The following is a 19,548-nucleotide window of genomic DNA, read 5'->3' on the forward strand; positions in this document are numbered from 1 at the left end:
CCATTTCACTGTCTTTTTTTTCTGAGCCTTGTAAGTGTAAGAATGATTCTGACTTTGTTTTTGTCTCGGAAAACTGCAAATAAAAAAACACAAAAATGGGGCAAGAGTTTGGCTGGAGCTTCCTTTTGGCTGTATTCCTGAGCTTTTAGAGTTTGAACATCTCACCAGGAGCATTTTTAAAACTGCCTTGAGGGAAAGCGAGGTACTTACTTTGTATTCTGTGCAGAACCCAAGAGAGGCCGTTTACATTTCAAAGGGACACATTAAGTCAAAGAGGAGACTTAACTGGATTCTGTATGCCAAGGATTTAGGCAGGGGCCCTCAAACATTTAAAGCCGGATCCCTCAGACTGTTAGGGGTCCGGATTAGAGTTTGAAAAAAAAACCACAAACTAATTCCAATGCACACTGCACATATCTTATTTGTAGTACAATAACATTTAAGAACAATACAATATTTAAAACAAAGAACAATTTAAACCAACACAACTTACCAATATTTCAGTGGGAAGTGTGGGCCTGCTTTTGGCTGAAGAGATAGTCAGGTTAATTAGGATTGTTGTTGTTGTGTACCTTCAAATTGCTTCAGACTTAGGACAACCGTAAGGCAACCCTATCACAGAGTTTTTTGGTCAAGATTTATTCAAAGGGGATTTCCCTTTGTCTTCAGCTGAGGCTGAGAGAGTGTGACTTGGCTAAAGTCACTCGGTGGGTTCAAAGCAACACTTCGCCACACTTTCTGAATGCTGAATTCCTTCCCTCTCTGTTTCCTACCTTTCTCTCTTTCTTACCTTTTCTTCCTTCCCACTCTTTATCTTTCTCATTTTTCTTTCTTTCCTTCCTTCCCACCTTTTCCCTTTTTTCCTCCCCCACCTCCTTCCCTTCAATTTCCTTCCCTTCTTCCCCTTTTCCTTTCCTTTCTTCCTCCCTTCTATCCTTCCTTCCCTTTTTTCTCCTTCCATTTCCTCGTTTCTTTCCTTATTCCCTTTCCTTTCTTTTTTCCCTATGAACTGTCTTCTCCTTTCCTTTCTTCCCTCCTCCCTTCCTTCCCTCTTAGAATCATAAAGTTGGAAGAGACCTCGTAGGCCATCCAGTCCAACCCCCTGCCAAGAAGCAAGAAAATCATATTCAAAGCACCCCTGAAAGATGGCCTTCCTCCCTTCTTCTTTTCCTCCCTTTTATCTTTCCTTCCCTCCCTTCCTTTTCTCTATGAATGGCAGAGGCGTGAGTGGGGTGCAGAAGCAAATGGCAGCAGTGGGGCGGGGGTTGGGAAAAGAACCTTGGTGGGCTGGATTCAGCCCACGGGCTGAAATTTGAGGACCCCTGGTTTAAGGCTATAACATAAAACATCTTATTTATATAAAACAACCCACAGCCATTTCTGAATGCTCAAATGATAACTTTATCCACATAGGTATAATCCAGTACATAGAGAAATTAAGCAATATTTATTAAAATACAATCTTTAGTAAAAGCTTCCACGTTAGAAAGAAGGAAGAAAGTAAAGAACCAATGGGTGCACGTGAGCCTAACCAGCTTGCTCTCCACTGTTTTGGGCAAGTCCATCTTCATTTGAAAAATGACCAAATTGAGTAACAGTTTTGGCCTAAAGTATGTAACAAGGGAACTCACTGCAGCTTTCTACCCATCCTCTCTTATTAGGAGAGCTACTTAGGATCAAAGCAACTGCCCACAGAAGAAACCGACTGCAAAAGATATGGACTTTACAGGAAACCCAACTGCCCTAGGGTACATCTGAAGCAGAGGTTGTAGGAGGAAGGAAAAATTAAGGCTGGTGATTGCTGGCACCTAGAAGGGCGCTGCATTGGCTCTGCCAATACAGTCACTGCATAACGTTGATTCAAGTTTGCACTCAGCCAAGTGTGCACTTCGGCCAAGGGAGCAAGGAAGTGCAGCAAAGCTATCAAGTCCCATGCTGCATCAATATTCATATAATGGGTCAACAGAAACATCTTAAACATTGAGGTTCTCAGTTGCCCAAATTCCTTCCTTTAGTCCCAGGGTTAATGTCTGTTTATAAACTACAAGAGGCTTACAATTTAGTAGTTGCTGGCTGCTCAAGAGATTATTGGAACTGAGAGTGAAACACCACTAAACAAAATAAATAGGAATGGACAGAGTAAGTGAATGAAGAATTGCACTCAACAAGTCTCAGGTCTGGCCAGGCCATTTTTAGAAACCTAGGTTTAGTATATACTGCTTGTTACACAATAGTTGCAACTGGGAAAATAAGGTAACAGCCAAATGGCTGCTTTCTCCACAATCTTACTAATGTACAAAAGCACTGTGTGACATTTCATTTCACTTGGCTACAAGAACTGCTTCACTCCGGCCCCCTTGTCAAATACATGCTCTTTTAAAGCATCAATATGCAGATCAATCCACCGCAGGAGCAGTAAGGAAAGGTAAGATGGGAAAGCGGCCGTAAACCAGCATCCCCTGCCTTCCAGGACAGAACGTGCCTCGAATATCAGGCACTAGAGAGAGAAAAGCACTGTAAGAACATTTTCTACACTTACACAAAACTAGCCAGCAAGGTCAAACTTTCCAGGGCAGGGGATGGGACAAAATACCCAGCCAAGAACATCACAAGACAACACCAAGATGTACAATGTTAGCAGCTAACATACTTATGCTCCATCTAGGACAAGCCACGCTCCACGAAACTGGTACAGCTGAGTGTAAAACAGCAGGTGGCATTTTTCGGCAACGACACAATGCTATCAGTGAATGGCAACTTGTTAATACTATGGCAGAGGTTCTGCCTAACAGCAGCCATAACACAAAGTTGCCAGTGAAGAGGGATTGTCAGACTGTGAAAGTGCTCTTCCACATATCCAGAAAAGAATAACAAAAGCACAAGCCACCTACAAAATAATCTGACCAGGCCATGGATAAGCTCTCCTTCAATCAATGCAAAATATATAAGATTTCCCACAGATGGGGCCACATGCCTACTTAAATAAAACCAGGCTTAGGGGCAGAGCTGGTTGTGAAAATTAGCTCTCAAAAGCTACTCGTTTCCTGCAGAGATCTACCACCAAGATGGGAAATTTTCCAGCTTTGAATCAGAATTTTAACCATCCAAGAAATCCCTTTCCATGGAGCACTTCAATTATAAAGCAGAACAGTTCTTCCCACCTTGTGTGTCCACAAATAGTACCTGGAAAAGTCAGAAGGGGTTGGGAGTGTCTAGATTGCTTCTACCATCCTTCCGTGACTAAAATGGGGAAATACAGTACACAAGGAAATTCATGACTATCCTTTGATGACACACCAAGACTGGTCTCAATACCAGCTTGCAACCTTCAGATGGGCAAACCGTTTAGTCTCACATGAGAAAAATAGCGGCAAATGCAGTCTCAGTCCAGGTCTGTTTTCAGGTTTTAGAAAGAATAAAAAAAGCCCCATAAAGTCCAACAAAGTAGGAATCAGCCCAACTGGTAGAACAAGGGCCTCTTTGATAGCAGTGGGGGAAAGTCAGTGTATTCTCACCACTATACAATGCAAGCACCTTGTCCAAGATGACTTCTTTCCAAGAGAAGGAAATTTTAAAAGATTGCTTTAAATTCATGAACCGCAATATCATATCCCAATCTATGCACCCAGTCTGGCTGAGGTGGTTAAAAATCTAGAAATATGGGCTGCCACTGTAGGTAGTGTTGGGACTCATCTTCTTACTGTCTTGTCCTCGGAGTCCTGAATGCAAATGAAAGCCTGATAGTCCAGAGTACGTTGTGGGTCACAGCCAACCAGGGTCACATGATCTTGCAGCAGGAGTTTTGCTTGCGGGCCTGAAAGATCAAGCACAGGAAGATATGTTCTTATTTATAAGCTTGCAGTTGAAACTGTCAGAGGTCTCCTTACTTAGAAGTTACTTTTGTGGCATGGAAACCCCAGAAGCGAAGTACAATCATTCACTGCTCATGTAACTCTAAGCCATAGGCCACAAAGAAGAAACTCACAAGAGATTGAAAAACTGCCGGTGATACTCTAACACAGTGTTTCTCAACCTTCCAAACCCCTTAACACAGTTCCTCATGTTGTTCTGACCCTCAAACATAAAATTATTTCTATTGCTGCTTCATAACTGCAATTTTGCTACTGTTATGAATCATTATGTAAAAATCCGATATGCAGGATGTATTTTCAATCACTGGACCATTTTTGGCACAAATATCCAATATGCCCAAATTTTAATACTGCTGGGGTTCGGGGGGGGGGGGGAGGGGGAGAGGAATCGATTTTGTCATTTGGGAGTTGTAATTGCTGGGATTTATAGTTCACCTACAATCAAAGAGCATTCTGAACTCCACCAACGATGAATTGAACCAGTCTTGGCACAGAGAATTCCCACGACCAAGACAAAATACTGGAAGGGTTTGGTGGGCATTGACCTTGAGTTTGGGAGTTGTAGTTCACCTACATCCAGAGAGCACTGTGGACTCAAACAATGATAGATCTGGACTAAACTTGGCACGAATAATAATATGCCCAAATGTGAACACTGGTGGAATTTGGGGAAAATAGATTTCTTATTTGGGAGTTGTAGTTGCTGGGATTTATAGTTCACCTACAATCAAAGAACATTCTGAACCCTACTAACGGTAGAATTGAGCCAAACTTCCCGCACAGAATCCCCATGATCATAGAAAATACTGTTTTCTGATAGTCTTTGGGGTCAGAGGTCCCGACCCCCAGGTTGAGAAACCCTGCTCTACCAACATGCATACTATTAAAATCCCCTAAAATCACTGAATACTATAAGTGCTTGCCCCCACCACCACCTCCAACTGGTCACACAAAAGTCTCCCTGTGCTCACAAAATCCATAGATACTGTCCCTATGACTAGAATGTACTTACAGTTTTATAGAAGGCTTTTGACTGAGTTCCAAGAACTTCTGATTTAGATACTAAGTCGTCCAGTTTCTCTCCTCGTTCTAACAAGGATTCCATTGTATTGTGCTGAGTGGAAAAGGACAAAGATGAATGAGGGAGACCGGGGGTTGTAATCCTTCTAAACCCAGCTGCACAGAACACTGCGGACAGGGAGAGCATGATCCATACGTCTATGATCACAGTCGCTTCTAGAGTCTCACTTGCATGTTTCCCACATCCTACCCAATTTTTGAACTGTTCTTATGATCAGGTCAAGAAGATGCTTTACCTATCCCGTGTTTTTACTAAAATAAACTAGTTTTGGACTTCAGTTCTTGAAGCATTTGCTCTTTGGTATCCACTGCCAATTTTATCACTGGGCTCATCTTAAAGTTTATACTAGCCATGGGATGGTTGAAAACTCTAGATACATAATCTGTAGATATTGTTGGGTGTGTGGGCTTATTAACAAAAGACCCTCCCCATGAATGTATGACAGAGTAACAGCGGCGTGACCCAGTACCAGTAGCCCAAAGTGATAAAAAGAACAAAAACACAAAATGTTATATCTTCCATATGAGGCTTTTCTTTGTAGTAAAATAATGTGGTTGCACTATTTACAAGAACAAGGTTCCCATAACACAAATAAAGTTCTTTATACTTCCTTCTTTGTTTCCACACTGGGTTTCTTTCTCGCACAGATAAACAGCTTTGCTCTCAAAGAGATTCCCTTCACACCGAACTTACACAGGAGCTTCACACAGTAGTTTTTCACACACAGCAGCCATCACACACTATGGCCTTCAGCCTGAGGCTTCTCTAACATTGAGGCCTTCTCATACTGAGGCTGTTAATTCCACTGAGGACTTCTCACACTGAGGGCTCTCTCAGACTGATGCTTCTCTCACTGAGGTGAACTAACACTGAGGTATTCTAAGCAAAAGGCACACTGCTTATAATTAACTGCAGCTTTCAGTGCTTGTATCACATTTTTGTAATTAAAAATACCTAGTTAATTTTTAATATTTCTGACAGATATGGAGGACCAATTGTATATTTTTCTGGCCTCTGAAGTATGTACACAGTGCACACAGAGCAATAAGAAGTTAAAACTAAGCAATCAGTGCTTCAAAAGATATTAAATCCTGGATCAAGACAGCAGTGTGCAGCCAAACGGGCCTCTGAATACTAGTGTTCCCAACCTGCTTGAGATGCACTCTGCTGTGGGGATCTAGAAATAATGCAGCCTATACTTTTGCCATGCATACACTTTTTTGAAATGGTTACAACAAAGTTTTCCCAAGCCAGCCCGCCTTTTCAATGTGTTTAAAACAGCAGCTCACTTACTAGAATGACTTTGGTCTCATCCAGTTCTGCTTGCACTTTTGTCATTGCATCTGCCTCACGAGGGTTCTTAAAAAGTAATAGATTTTTTTATTTCAGCAGGCTGCACCCAAACAAAATTAGAGTTTTACTTCTACATTTTAGAAGTGTCAGGATTATGCCAAATGACACAAATCACATCTCAACCTTTAGACAATGGTAATATCCAATGAAAGTAGTTCTCCCATCTGCTCAAATATAACTGGTTATTTCTCACAGAGCTGCCATTTACGAAGTCCAGAAAGAATTTGATGAAGTGATGGATGTAGGACTGAAATTACTATCACAGCAACACCTTCAATGATTGTGTGCCAAGCATGCAATCAATGAAAAAGGCTGGATAAATAATACTCAAACATACAGTGAAAAGTGCGAAGACAAACCCAATATCATGTATATTTTTACCACAGTGTACTATAAACTATTTAAACAACGTTTATTGACAACAGATTCTTTAGTGATTGAATGTATATTCTGCCTTTATATCAAAGAGCGGTTAGCCAGCTGAAAAGTACATAAAATACACTGGATCAAGATAATCAAGATATCAAATAATCAAATATTACACTCCCTTGGAGCTTCTTCACTTCAAACATCTATTTCAGTCCAACCATACCTGATATTTACTAAGGTAGCCGTCCAATGCTGTGTAGTTTATTGTTGTTGGGTTTCCAGAAGGCCAGTCTGTCCTACTGACTTGCCTGGAGAATTCATCCAGCACCTTGAATGCAAAGTAAAAAGAAGATGTCACCTGGTTTTTCATTCTTATGGACTTCAGGGTGAAAGCCAAGTATTTAATTCTATGAAGTCCACAGATGAAATATCACACCAGGAAAGGTATTTTCATTAATGAATGATCAAAGCTTGCTTTGAAACCTACTTCAAACAATGGTACGATGCAATCTATATAAATAAAAATGTTCTGTTCATTTGTGGGATTAACATAACTCAAAAACCACTGGACGAATTTACACCAAATTTGGACACAAGACACCTATCAGGCCAATGAGTGACCATCAATCATAAAAACATTGAAAAACATAGCAGAAGGGACTTAAAAGCCAAAAAACAAAAATGCATTACAACGCATGTGGAAAACCACATATATACACAAACACACACACACATATATATATACACATATACAGAAATATATACACACATATATGCACACATAGAAAAGGCCAAGCAAGCAAGGAAGGAAGGAGAGAAGGAGGGAGAGAAAGAGGGAAAGAAGGAGAAAAGGAAATAAAAAAGTAAAAGAAGGAAGGAAAGAGAGAGGAGAGGAAGGAAGGAGAGAAGGAATGAGAGAAAGAGGGAGGGAAGGAAGGAGACAAGGAAGGATGGAACCAAAGAGCAAAGGAAGCAAGGAAAGAAACAGTAGAGAAGGAAGAAAGAAGAAGGGAAAGAAAAAGAGGGAAGTAAGGAAAGAGGGAAAGAAGGAAGGAAGGAGAGAAAGAGGGAGGGAAGATTGGCCACAGCAACACATCAGGTACAGCTAGTGGCAAATAAATATATTTATAGCTACAATGCCATGCTCAGTAACAGGTGTACTCTGTGACAAGTTGTCCCATCACCTAAAATCAAAAATCTATCAAACTGTAGTAAGGCCTGCTGCAATATATGGAGCCTAATCTTGGCCAGAAACAAAGGAAGCAGAATGCCATCTTGGTGTTATAGTGATGGTTTTCCAGAGGTGTTTGCTATGGAGTAGAAACCAAATAGTTGGCTAGAATTGATGTGTCAGGGTGAAAAGCACACCAGCTCTAAAGAGGACTGGAATGCCGAACCATAGCTTCAATAGGTCAGGGGTGCAAGTTTTGGGCTGAAGAAGAGTGCTGGGGCAAGGGGAGGAATCTACCTTTTTGTTGCCAACCCTGTGCCATTTTCAAATGGCAAAATACAGGAAATCAACAATGTCACTAGTTAAAGCATAAGCACATATTGCCTTTCTTAACTGGAAGAGGGAATGATGGTAGCCAGCACTACTGCTGCTGCCATACAGCCTGTTAATTTCCCACAAAAACTGTCAGACATGCTGACCTCGACTCCATGCTTGTCAATGTCATTTTGGCTCAGCATTAGACTTGGATTCTCAAAACCAAACACGGTCATCCCAAGATGAGTCATGGTTTTATCCATAATTCTGACTGACTTTTAGCTTTTGAAGGCACACTAGAAATTCTACTGTATGTACTGCAGTGGCTCATCCACAGAGATAGGAATCATCCCAGTGCAAGCTTACCTTATCCAACAATGTAAAACAGACCCGGGGTGGATACTCATTGTCTGCTATCACTACTGCAGCCAACCCATCATTCCTCACATAGACATGACAGAGGTATTCTGTAGCAATGAGAAGGCAGAAAAATATTACGTTTCGCCTTACACCAAATATTTGCAAAAAAGTCAGTAAAAGATAACAGGTCTGTCTAGAGCTCATCTCAGCATGCACATCCTTAACCCTTTACTAGGAAGGCTGGGGATGATGGGAGTTGCAGCCCAACAAGAAGATCAAGTCAGTTGACTGGTTAGGAGAGCCATGTGTTGCAGCCCAGCCATGTAGTTTTAAAGTGTTGTAAACTTTAATATTTTAATATTAATATTAAATATATGTTTTAATATTAAATGTTTTATATAAGTAAACATTTGGCATGTTTGGTTCCTGGACACTTCAAGAAAACCAAAATCCAGAGAGACTCAAGTCCCAATATACACAATGATTGCTCTTATATAATAATAATAATAATAATAATAATAATAATAATAGTAATAATACAACTTTATTTATACCCTACTCCATCTCCCCCAGGGGGACGCAGTGCAGCTTACATGAGGCCACGCCCATCAGTACAATACACATAATATAACACACAAGCATCTGTGCTGGTCAATGACCGAAATAAATGTTTTGATTTGAACACAAAAGCATAACAAACCAGAAAATAAAATACATAAAATAGAAAACCAATATAAAATTGCAAGATCCAAGTTTGCTTTTTGAATTCTCAAAATAAATAAATAAATAAAATCCAAGCCATGGGATGGTTGAAAACTCTGGGTACAGAATCTGTGGATCTGGAGAGCCAATTATATACTTTTCTTGCCTCTTTAAATTATGTTATTGATTAAATTTATTGTTAAGCAAATCATATGATACATGGTGAGACATAAAGAAATAAAGTGATCTCTTTCTTTCTTTATGCTAGAAAACCAGCTGTCATGTTAAAGGTAGAAGTGTACTAAGAATCACCTCCAAGCTCTTTGTCAGGGAATGTTTGCAAATGTACATTTGTATTTAATTGTACTCTTACCTTGTTCCTTCACAGAAGCTCTACTACCAGGCTCCGAACGCTCTACTATCAGCTGACTTGTGAAGGTCATGAATTCCTGAACACTAGGGGATGGGAGGGAGTGGGAAGAGGACATTTCCAAGTTAGTTCCCAAAGTTTCCTGCACCCACCAAATAGAGATTGCTGAGCCACAAAAGCTAGAGAGAGGAAAGCTATTTTGCAAAAAACAGAACTGTAAAAATTTCACTGCAAAACAACACTAAGATATCCTTTAGAAAGGAGACTTATTTCTTCAGAGGCAGCCCTTTCTGCAGCTCTTCAGAAGCATGCAATATTTGTTCAAACTGACAACTAGGTGCAGTTTATACCACATAACTGTAGCCTACTGTGTGTGATAGCAAACATGATTGAAGAAATAAATTAGCTGAGAAAAATTGATTTTGAGAGACCATAGTTTTCCTTTCATACTCTAAATTAGAAGCATACGATTCTCAGAACTTTGGATGGGACACTTTCCTCTCACAATCTCAGAAGGCCGCATATACCCTTCCAACTGACTGCAGTCCACCATTAACACTCAGTTTTCTGCTCAACAGTCCTTTATCTCTTCTACAGAGAAGAACTGGCAATTGTAAACTGCTCTTCTCCCTACCCGATAAACCATTTTCCATTGTAGTTACTTTTAATTTGAAAAAATGCAAACTCTTCTGTATCTAAAACAGGAAGGTATTTTATACCCCACCTTACTCCCCATGTGGACTCAAAGTGGCTAACAACCACACAATCTTGTCACCATTTAAAACAAAGGAAATAGGAAAAAAAAATAATTATATAGTACTATGTGGATTTAGGTTAAAATACAGTTAAAATATAGTAAATACAATTAAAATTAATTTTTACACTCACAATCCTTCCCCCCAGAGTCCCTCCCACAACCTCCCCAGCAGAGTGTCCCTCCTCCTTCCCCAAAGAAATGTCTTTACCTGCTTGCGGAAGGCAAGCAGGGGTGGGGCCATGCTGGTCCCTCTTGGGAGTGAGATTTCTTATATCCTGAAATTATGACTTGCAGGAATATACTGAAATTTATGTTATCATTCAAAGAAACTACACAGAAATCAACACAGGGATGCATACAAACAGGAGTGATTAAACTGTAGTCTTATCAATTATGGCACAAAATATGAAGCTCAACTGGGGCATGAAGCATATATTCAGAAGGCTGTAAATGCCACAGGCTATATTCTCTTCAATCCACCTAGTGGGCATTCTATTTTAAAACATAATTTTGTGGCAAAATGGCTTTAGTATTTATGGGACAATTGTAAACTACCACAATTATCTGGAAACACCGTGTTTGACTGAATCGATGGCACGCCTTTAAGGGGCTTCACCTTAGAGAATCATCATCATCATCATCTTTATTTATACCCCGCCACCATCTCCCCAACGGGGACTCGGAGCGGCTTACATAGGGCCAAGCCCGAACAACAAACTACAATATAACAGTACAAATTGCAATAAAATAAACAACATAACATTAAAATGTAAAACATCAAAACATATAAAACAAAATATACAGAACATAGGAACCAAACAGAATGACAGAGAGGGGGCCGCCTGTACATAAAATGATTTAAAAACTCCGGGTGAGATAAGGGGGCAGAACTAATTGTAAGGGAGAACTCATAGAGAGATAGGAAAATAAACAAACCTTCGTACATGGGGGGAGGGGGAACTCCTGGGACAAGAACATTGAGGGAGCACTAGCATAAGGTTATGTGGCTACTCTCTGAAAGCGCAACAGCAGAGCCGAGTCTTAAAACTCTTTTTAAAGGTTTCTAATGTAGGGGCTTTCCTAATCTCTCCGGGTAATGAATTCCAGATTCGGGGGGCCACAGAGAAGGCTCTCTCCCTTGTACCCACAAGGAAAGTCTGAGAGACTGGCAAGGGCAAAAGGAGGGCCTTGCCCGAAGATCGAAGGTTTCGGGCTGGTTTATGGAGAGAGATACGGTCACGAAGGTAGGTGGGTCCCAAACTGTTTAGGGCTTTATAGGTAAGAACCTGTACCTTGAATTGGGACCGGAAGATAAACAGAAGCCAATGGAGCTCCTTAAACAGGGGGGTTGACCGCTCCCTGTAAGAGGCCCGAGTTATTAATCTGGCTGCCGACCATTGGACAAGTTGTAATTTCTGGGCCGTCTTCAATGGTAGCACCACGTAGAGAGCATTGCAGTAGTCCAATCTAGAGGTAACTAAGGCATGGACCACCATGGTCAAGATACAGTGAAGCATGGTATTTAACAACAGACTAAATTAGTAGGATATATGAGTACACCAATGGACATATACAAAGCTACTTAATATTCTGCTTGCAAATGTGATGGGGACACACAAACCATTTTGCAAATAAAGCACATCCGTTAAGACTGGGACAAGAATCTAAATATTTTGAGAATTCATATTGAAAAGGCACATTCTTTAAAGCAAGAACATAGTTGCTGACTCTATTAAACCTTTGCTAAGGCCACAATATAAACAGCTTGAAGGCTCTGAACAGACATAGGAATGCATCAGAGAAATGTGCTGAAACAGCCAGAATTAACAATAAGAACATACCTGGATCTCTGGAAAAAGCTAAATGATGACACATCATAAGCAGCTTTCAGTAAATGTACTTTTGGGTCTCCTTTGAAAAGGACACTTAAACTATAAAGCTTCATCCTTCTATTTACTTGAACTTCTTTAATTCTGGGCAAAGGAAGAAACAAAAACAAATACATGAAAATGAGTAAACTTTAAAATGTATAAAAATCAGAGATAAGAATCCTATGTACACTTGGAAGGGATCTTACCACTTTTAATGAAGCTTATCCAGACTTAAGAGTGAAAAGCTTGACAAAATCTTCCTCAGCAATCAATGTTCAATGCTCTACAATTTAAAAGACAAACATAGTATAGTACAACACGCTTTTCCAAAGAAAGGTTCAAAAGTATGGATATAAAATGAAGTAGTCATCAAAAGGTGGTATCATAAACATCCTTCTCATTTTAAAGAACAACAATCCACCTCCACACTACTGCAAATTAACTTGTTTTTCTGACTGGACAAGCTATAAAGACAACATCCATGAATAATAATAATAATAATAATAATAATAATAATAATAATAATAATTTGAAATTATATTATTATTATTATTATTTCAAATATTTGTACCACACCTTTCTCTACCCCCGAAGGGAGGCTTACAGCTGGCAAGAATTTGATACCTCCCATATACAAACAGATAAAATAGCAATTACAAAATAGATAAAACATCAATATAAATTAAAAACCATTTAAAATACTGCAAAATCAATTCGATAGCCAAATCTAAAAGACTGCAGAAACTAAAAGTACATTTCAGAAATTTCAGAAGTTTACAATAATTAAGCCTTCTAGAATATTATTTATTCAGCTACCATATTTCATCAATTCAAAGATGCAGCCCTTTTTGAGCCTCTCAGAAAGAGTGAAATATGATATTTAGTTTTTATTCTACATAACCCTAAAGGTTATAATCTTCAGCTCAACCACAACTTTTCGGGGGGGTGGGGGGGTCTCCTGTGTAGTTTTAATGAGGCATTTTATTCTGAATTTATAAAAACAGAAAAGGTTAGGGTGAAAAAAATGAATATTTTTAGAAATTCCAACAAGAGTTCTAAACACACATATTTAGAATTAATCCCTAAAATACACTGTGTCTTGTTTTAGAAACTGTTTCCAATTGTATAACTTCTGCAAAGACATGGGATGCAAACAATCATCCCATCACAGAATAGAGCCTATTTCATCAAATTCATGCAACAGTATTCTGGATTGTGGATGGACTAAATGAAACAGTCAACACTGGAGCCAAAATGACACAAAATGTAACAAGTACAAACTATACATCAAACAAATGCAGCAACCACTATAGGTATGTCACGTATGTCTTTGAGAAACATCTACCTCTGCAAATCTAGATCTGCAGATCTACATTAAATTTCCTGCAGCTCTTCTTCGGTTTTTGACACTGCTTTCCCTAAACACATCTGTATTTGTGTCTTTGTACAGCAACTGCCCCAATAGAAAAATGATTTTTCCCACACTCTTCTTTGGAACCTTCTAACTTTAGAAAGTAGGGACCTATACAACATTTTCTATTTCTAAGTTTAAAGAGGCTTCGTGTGGGTGTGCAAGTAGTTAAGATTGGCAAGTGAAAATGAAAGTGTTAAGTGATTAAAAAACAAAAACCTCTCCCATGTCTGGACTTGGGCTACTCAATTATTAACTTTAAGGTCTGTCCTTCCACACAGCTATATAACCCAGAATATTAATGCAGAAAATCCCACAGTATCTCTTTTGAACTGGGTTATCTGAGTTCACACTGTCATATATTTCACTTCAAAGCAGAAAATGTGGGATTTTATTCAGCTGTGTGGAAGGGGCCTTAGTATTCTCCAAAATATCTGTATCAATCACTTGCGTCTTCTAACCTTGCCTTCCTGCAATTCCGCTGACCACACTCATTGTGTAAGAAGTCTGGGCGCATACATTCAGATACTGCTTTGTATCTAATAACACAACATATGACTCATAAATGCAAACAGAGATATGGACTCCAATCTGTACAGCCATTCAGTTTATTGTCCCACAATCCCACACAGGCCTGCAACATGCATTACATCTCCACCACTGAGGGTTCCTGGGTGGCCCACATTAGAGGCCAGAAAGCTTGTCCTTCAGAGGGATGTCAGGGGTCCTATAATGTTTCTTTTTAAATTATGGCTCCTGACCCCAAATGCCTCCCCCTCCACCAACTTTATGTGGAATCACAAAAAATCTGACAGCAGTTTCTGAACACCACCCATTTACATTAATCTGTTAGCAACAATATGCAGTATTTACAGTGGACTCTCCAGAAAATGCTTCAGGTGTACTTCATAAAAGAAGAAATCAACTTCTTTAGCCAGCCTTGCAAATGTTGATTCATTATCAGTAAGGGCCCTTCCAGACAGGTCCTATATTCCAGGATCTGATCCCAGGTTTTCTGCTTTAAATTGGATTATACGAGTCCACACTGCCAGAAAAATCTGGGATAAACAGAAAACCTGGGATAAACAGAAAACCTGGGATCAGATCCTGGGATAAAGGGCCTGTCTGGAAGGCCCCTTCTACACTGCCATAGAAAACCCATGATTACCTGCTTTGGACTGGATTATATGGCAGTGGAGAAGGGGCCTAAATATTTGTGTTGTCAAAGGTTTTCATGGCCAGAATAACTGGGTTGCTGTGAATTTTCCGGGCTGTATGGCCATGTTCCATTAGCATTATCTCCTGATGTTTTGCCTGCATCTATGGCATACATCCTCAGAGGTTGTGAGGTATGTTGGAAACAATGCAAGTGGGGTTTATATATCTGTGGAATGTTCAGGTTCAGAGGAAGAAGAAAAAAAGAGGTTGTTAGGTATGTTGGAAACAATGCAAGTAGGGTTTACATATCTGTGGAATGTTCCGGGTAGGAGAAAGAACTCTTGATCTGATTTTTAAGCCCATTGTATATATGGATATATCTGGGGTCATGTAAAAAAAACAAAAACAAAAGGGATTATGAGTGGAAAAAAAGTTTAAGAAGCCTTATCCTAAGTATTGTTAATATTACTATTACTATTATTATTATTTGGAGCCCCTGGTGGTCAGTGGGTTAAACCACTGTTGAACTTGCTGACTGAAAGGTCACAGGTTCAAATCCGGGGCGTTATGCTAGCTGTGCAATGTGGGTCAGAATTAATGAAGGGAAGACGTGTGCAAGACAACAGAGCGAGTGAGAGACACAGCTACGACAGGACAGCAGTGAAGTAATTTAATTCAGGTGGGAGAGGATAAGGGTGAAGTAATGTAAGACTTATTTAATATTAAATGATAAACAAAGGCTTACAAAGACAGTAAACAGGATAGAAATGTTCCTGCTCCCCCTTTCTGGTGAACAATTTTGCCATGACTCTGCGTCTCTCACTCGCTGCGCTGTCTCGCGTACATGTTCCCTTCATTAATTCAGACCCGCATTGCGCAACCAGCGTAGGGTCCCAGCTATCATACTTTTGCCAAATCCGGGTAGCAGAGTGAGCTCCCGCTGTAAGGCCCAGCTTCTGCCAACCTAGCAGTTCGAAAACATGCAAAAGTGAGTAGATCAATAGGTTACCTTCTGGCGGAAAGGTAACGGCACTCCATGCAGTCATGCCAGCCACATGACCTTGGAGGTGTCTATGGACAACACTGGCTCTTCAGCTTAGAAATGGAGATGAGCACCACCCCCCAAAGTCGGACATGACTGGACTTAAAGTCAGGGGAAAACCTTTACCTATTATTTTATTTCTGCTCAAGGCAGGTTGCAACAATAAGGCTACAAAAAGTAACTAACATAGGAAAATTGAACGACTAGACCAGGGGTCCTCAAACTTTTTAAACAGAGGGCCAGGTCATAGTCCCCAAAACTGTTGGGAGAGCCAGATTATAATTTGAAAAAAACATGAATTCCTATGCACATTGCACATACCTTATTTGTAGTGCAAAAATGACTTTAAAACAATACACTAATTAAAATGAAGAACAATTTTTAATAAAAATAAACTTATTAGCATTTCAGTAGGATGTGTGGGCCTGCTTTTGGCTGATGAGATAGGATTGTTGTTGTTGTTGTTGTGTGCTTTCAAGTAGTTTCAGACTTAGGTTGACCCTGAGCGAGGGCCGGGTAAATTACCTTGGAGGGCCGCATCCAGCCCCCGGGCCTTAGTTTGAGGACCCCTGCCCTGAACGGTTTGGGACCATCCTACCTGCGTGACTGCATCTCCGTTTATGAACCCATGCGTTCACTTCATTCATCCGGAGAGGCCCTGCTCGTGATTCTGCCCGCGTCGCAAGCGTGTTTGGTGGGGACACGTGACAGGGCCTTTTCTGTGGTGGCCCCCTGACTCTGGAACACCCTCCCCAAAGATCTTAGACAGGCCCCTACATTGGCAGTCTTCAGAAAGAACGTGAAGACCTGGCTGTTCCGATGTGCCTTTCCAGAATAGGAAAACTCCAATAACAAGTCCCAGAAGCACTTTATTAGAATTAAGATTGCCGCACACCGCACACTGCACTTACCCTATAATCCTTACATATCACCTGTCACATCAGCACTTTTAATTCTGTACCCATTACTCTGGCCCGGCCCAGTTTTATTGTGTCTTGGTGTATCGTTTATTGCATGTTGTTTATATCGCTTTAATTGTTTTTAATTTGTTTTAGGTGTTGTATTGTTATGTTGTGTTTTGAGGCCTTGGCCTTTGTAAGCCGCATCGAGTCCTTCGGGAGATGCTAGCGGGGTACAAAATAAAGTTAATAATAATAATAATAATAATAACCCTAGGCCCTGTTCGGCCTTTCGACTGACACAGGGAGGCAGATGTGGCATTCCAGGTGTTGGAAGCTTGGCTTGTTCATTTCACATTTGTATTGTACTATTGTAATTTGTGTTGTCGAAGGCTTTTATGGCCAGAATCACTGGGTTGTTGTGAGTTTTCCTTTATTAGCATTTGATGACCAAGGTCTTGATGACCAAGCAGTTCCAAGGTCTGACTTCTTACTGCCTGGGGGAGCCGAGCTTACTGTCGTGTTTATCTGTCATGTGGACTAGGGATGGTGGGAATTACAGGTGGGGAAAGGTTAGAGGCCATTGTAAAAAAGGCATATGCAAACTTGGGGGCCTTCAGGTGTTTTGGATTGCAACTCCCACCATTCCTAACAGCCTCAGGCCCCTTCCTTTTCCCCCTCAGCCGCTTAAGCGGCTGAGGGGGAAAGGGAAAGGGCCTGAAGCTGTTAGGAATGGTGGGAGTTGGAGAGTTGGCGACTAGGCCACGCTAAGGGAGGCCTTCCTCCCTTCCCTTCCCTTCCCTCCCGCTTTCCTTCTTTCCCAGGCTCACCTCTCCGGAGCCCACAGCACCAAGCAGAGGCAGAAGGCGCCCCGAGCTGAGAAGCAAAGCGGAAGCCGGCAGGGCCTTTCCCCTGGATGTAGAGAGCCTCCTTCCGGAAGTACTGCCGAGTCAACGTCTGGAGTAGTTGACTTAGCTTGAGGCGAGTGCGTCTGCGCGAGAGAGGGAGGAAGGCCCAGGCGCGTCGTAGTGACGTCAGCAGGAAGTTGCGTCATGCGGAAGTAGAAGACGAAAGAGCGACAGAATCCTGTGGGGAGAAGTTGGGGGAAGGATGAGAGGAGGCTGGTCTTCTTTAGGGAGTCGGTCTGCACCAGAGGCCGTTAGGAATTGTGGGAAGTGAAGTCCAAAACATCAAGAGGGCCGAAGTGTGCCCAGGCCTGATCATCAAGTTTGCAGACGACACTAAATTGGGAGGGATAGCCAATACTCCAGAGGACAGGAGCAGGATTCAAAACGATCTTGACAGATTTCAGTAAGGCCTTCGACAAGGTCCCCCATGACCTTCTGGCAAGGAAACTAGTCCAGTGTGGGCTAGGCAAAACTACGGTGAGGTGGATCTGTAATTGGTTAAGTGGACAAACACAGAGAGTGCTCACTAATGCTTCCTCTTCATCTTGGAAAGAAGTGACGAGCGGAGTGCCGCAGGGTTCCGTCCTGGGCCCGGTCCTGTTCAACATCTTTATTAATGACTTAGATGAAGGGCTAGAAGGCAGGATCATCAAGTTTGCAGACAACACCAAATTGGGAGGGATAGCCAATAGTCCAGAGGACAGGAGCAGAATTCAAAACGATCTTGACAGATTAGAGAGATGGGCCAAAACTAACAAAATGAAGTTCAACAGGGACAAATGCAAGAGACTCCACTTTGGCAGGAAAAACAAAATGCAACAATACTAAATGGGGGACAATGCCTGGCTCGAGAGCAGGACGTTTGAAAAAGATCTTGGAGTCCCCGTGGACAGCAAGTTAAACATGAGCCAACAATGTGATGTGGTGGCAAAAAAAGCCAATGGGATTTTGGCCTGCATCAATAGGAGCATAGTGTCTAGATCTAGGGAAGTCATGCTACCCCTCCATTCTGCTTTGGTTAGATCACACCTGGAATATTGTGTCCAATTCTAGGCACCACAATTCAAGGGAGATATTGACAAGCTGGAATGTGTCCAGAGGAGGGCGACTAAAATGATCAAGGTTCTGGAGAACAAGCCTTATGAGGAGCGGCTTAAGAAGCTGGGCATGTTTAGCCTGAAGAAGAGAAGGCTGAGAGGAGACATGATAGCCATGTATAAATATGTGAGAGGAAGCCACAGGGAGGAGGGAGCAAGCTTGTTTTCTGCTTCCTTGGAGACTAGGACGCGGAACAATGGCTTCAAACTACAAGAGAGGAGATTCCATCTGAACACGAGGAAGAACTTCCTGACTGTGAGAGCCGTTCAGCAGTGGAACTCTTTGTCCCGGAGTGTGGTGGAGGCTCCTTCTTTGGAAGCATTTAAACGGAGGCTGGATGGCCATCTGTCAGGGGTGATTTGAATGCAGTATTCCTGCTTCTTGGCAGGGGGTTGGACTGGATGGCCCATGAGGTCTCTTCCAACTCTTTGATTCTATGATTCTATGTTGTTGTTGTTTATTCATTCAGTTGCTTCCAAATCTTTGTGACCTCCTGGACTAACCCACCCCAGAGCTCCCTGTTGGCCGTCACCACACCCAGCTCCTTCAAGGTCGTTTTGAGGCTTTTAGAAGAATCTAGGCTCTTTTGAATGATGAGGTGTGGAAATCTGGAATGGCTTCCTTTTGTTGTTCATTCGTTCAGTCGTTTCTGACTCTTCGTGATCTCCTGGACTAACCCACCCCAGAGCTCCCTGTCGTCCGTCGCCACCCCCAGCTCCTTCAAGGTCGTTTTGAGGCTTTTAGAAGAATCTGGGCTCTTATGAATGATGAGGTGTAGAAATCTGGAATGGCTTCCTTTTGTTGTTCGTTC

General features: G+C 41.4%; 1 protein-coding gene across 1 annotated transcript; it reads right to left on the reverse strand.

The window, feature by feature from the left end:
* Positions 1 to 1,377: 1,377 nt before the first annotated feature.
* YKT6 (YKT6 v-SNARE homolog) lies at positions 1,378 to 17,738 on the reverse strand. Its single transcript, XM_060787537.2, has 9 exons — positions 17,562 to 17,738; positions 12,428 to 12,504; positions 12,192 to 12,323; positions 9,597 to 9,679; positions 8,528 to 8,628; positions 6,899 to 7,003; positions 6,247 to 6,312; positions 4,885 to 4,986; positions 1,378 to 3,814 (listed from the first exon to the last, which is right to left on the reverse strand). Exons 3-9 carry the CDS (start codon positions 12,293 to 12,295, stop codon positions 3,779 to 3,781), a joined length of 597 nt encoding a protein of 198 aa, XP_060643520.1. The 5' UTR covers positions 12,296 to 12,323; positions 12,428 to 12,504; positions 17,562 to 17,738; the 3' UTR covers positions 1,378 to 3,778.
* Positions 17,739 to 19,548: the final 1,810 nt, after the last annotated feature.

This window comes from Anolis sagrei, chromosome 7 (assembly GCF_037176765.1).
Source record: "Anolis sagrei isolate rAnoSag1 chromosome 7, rAnoSag1.mat, whole genome shotgun sequence".
Lineage (NCBI taxonomy): Eukaryota > Metazoa > Chordata > Lepidosauria > Squamata > Dactyloidae > Anolis > Anolis sagrei.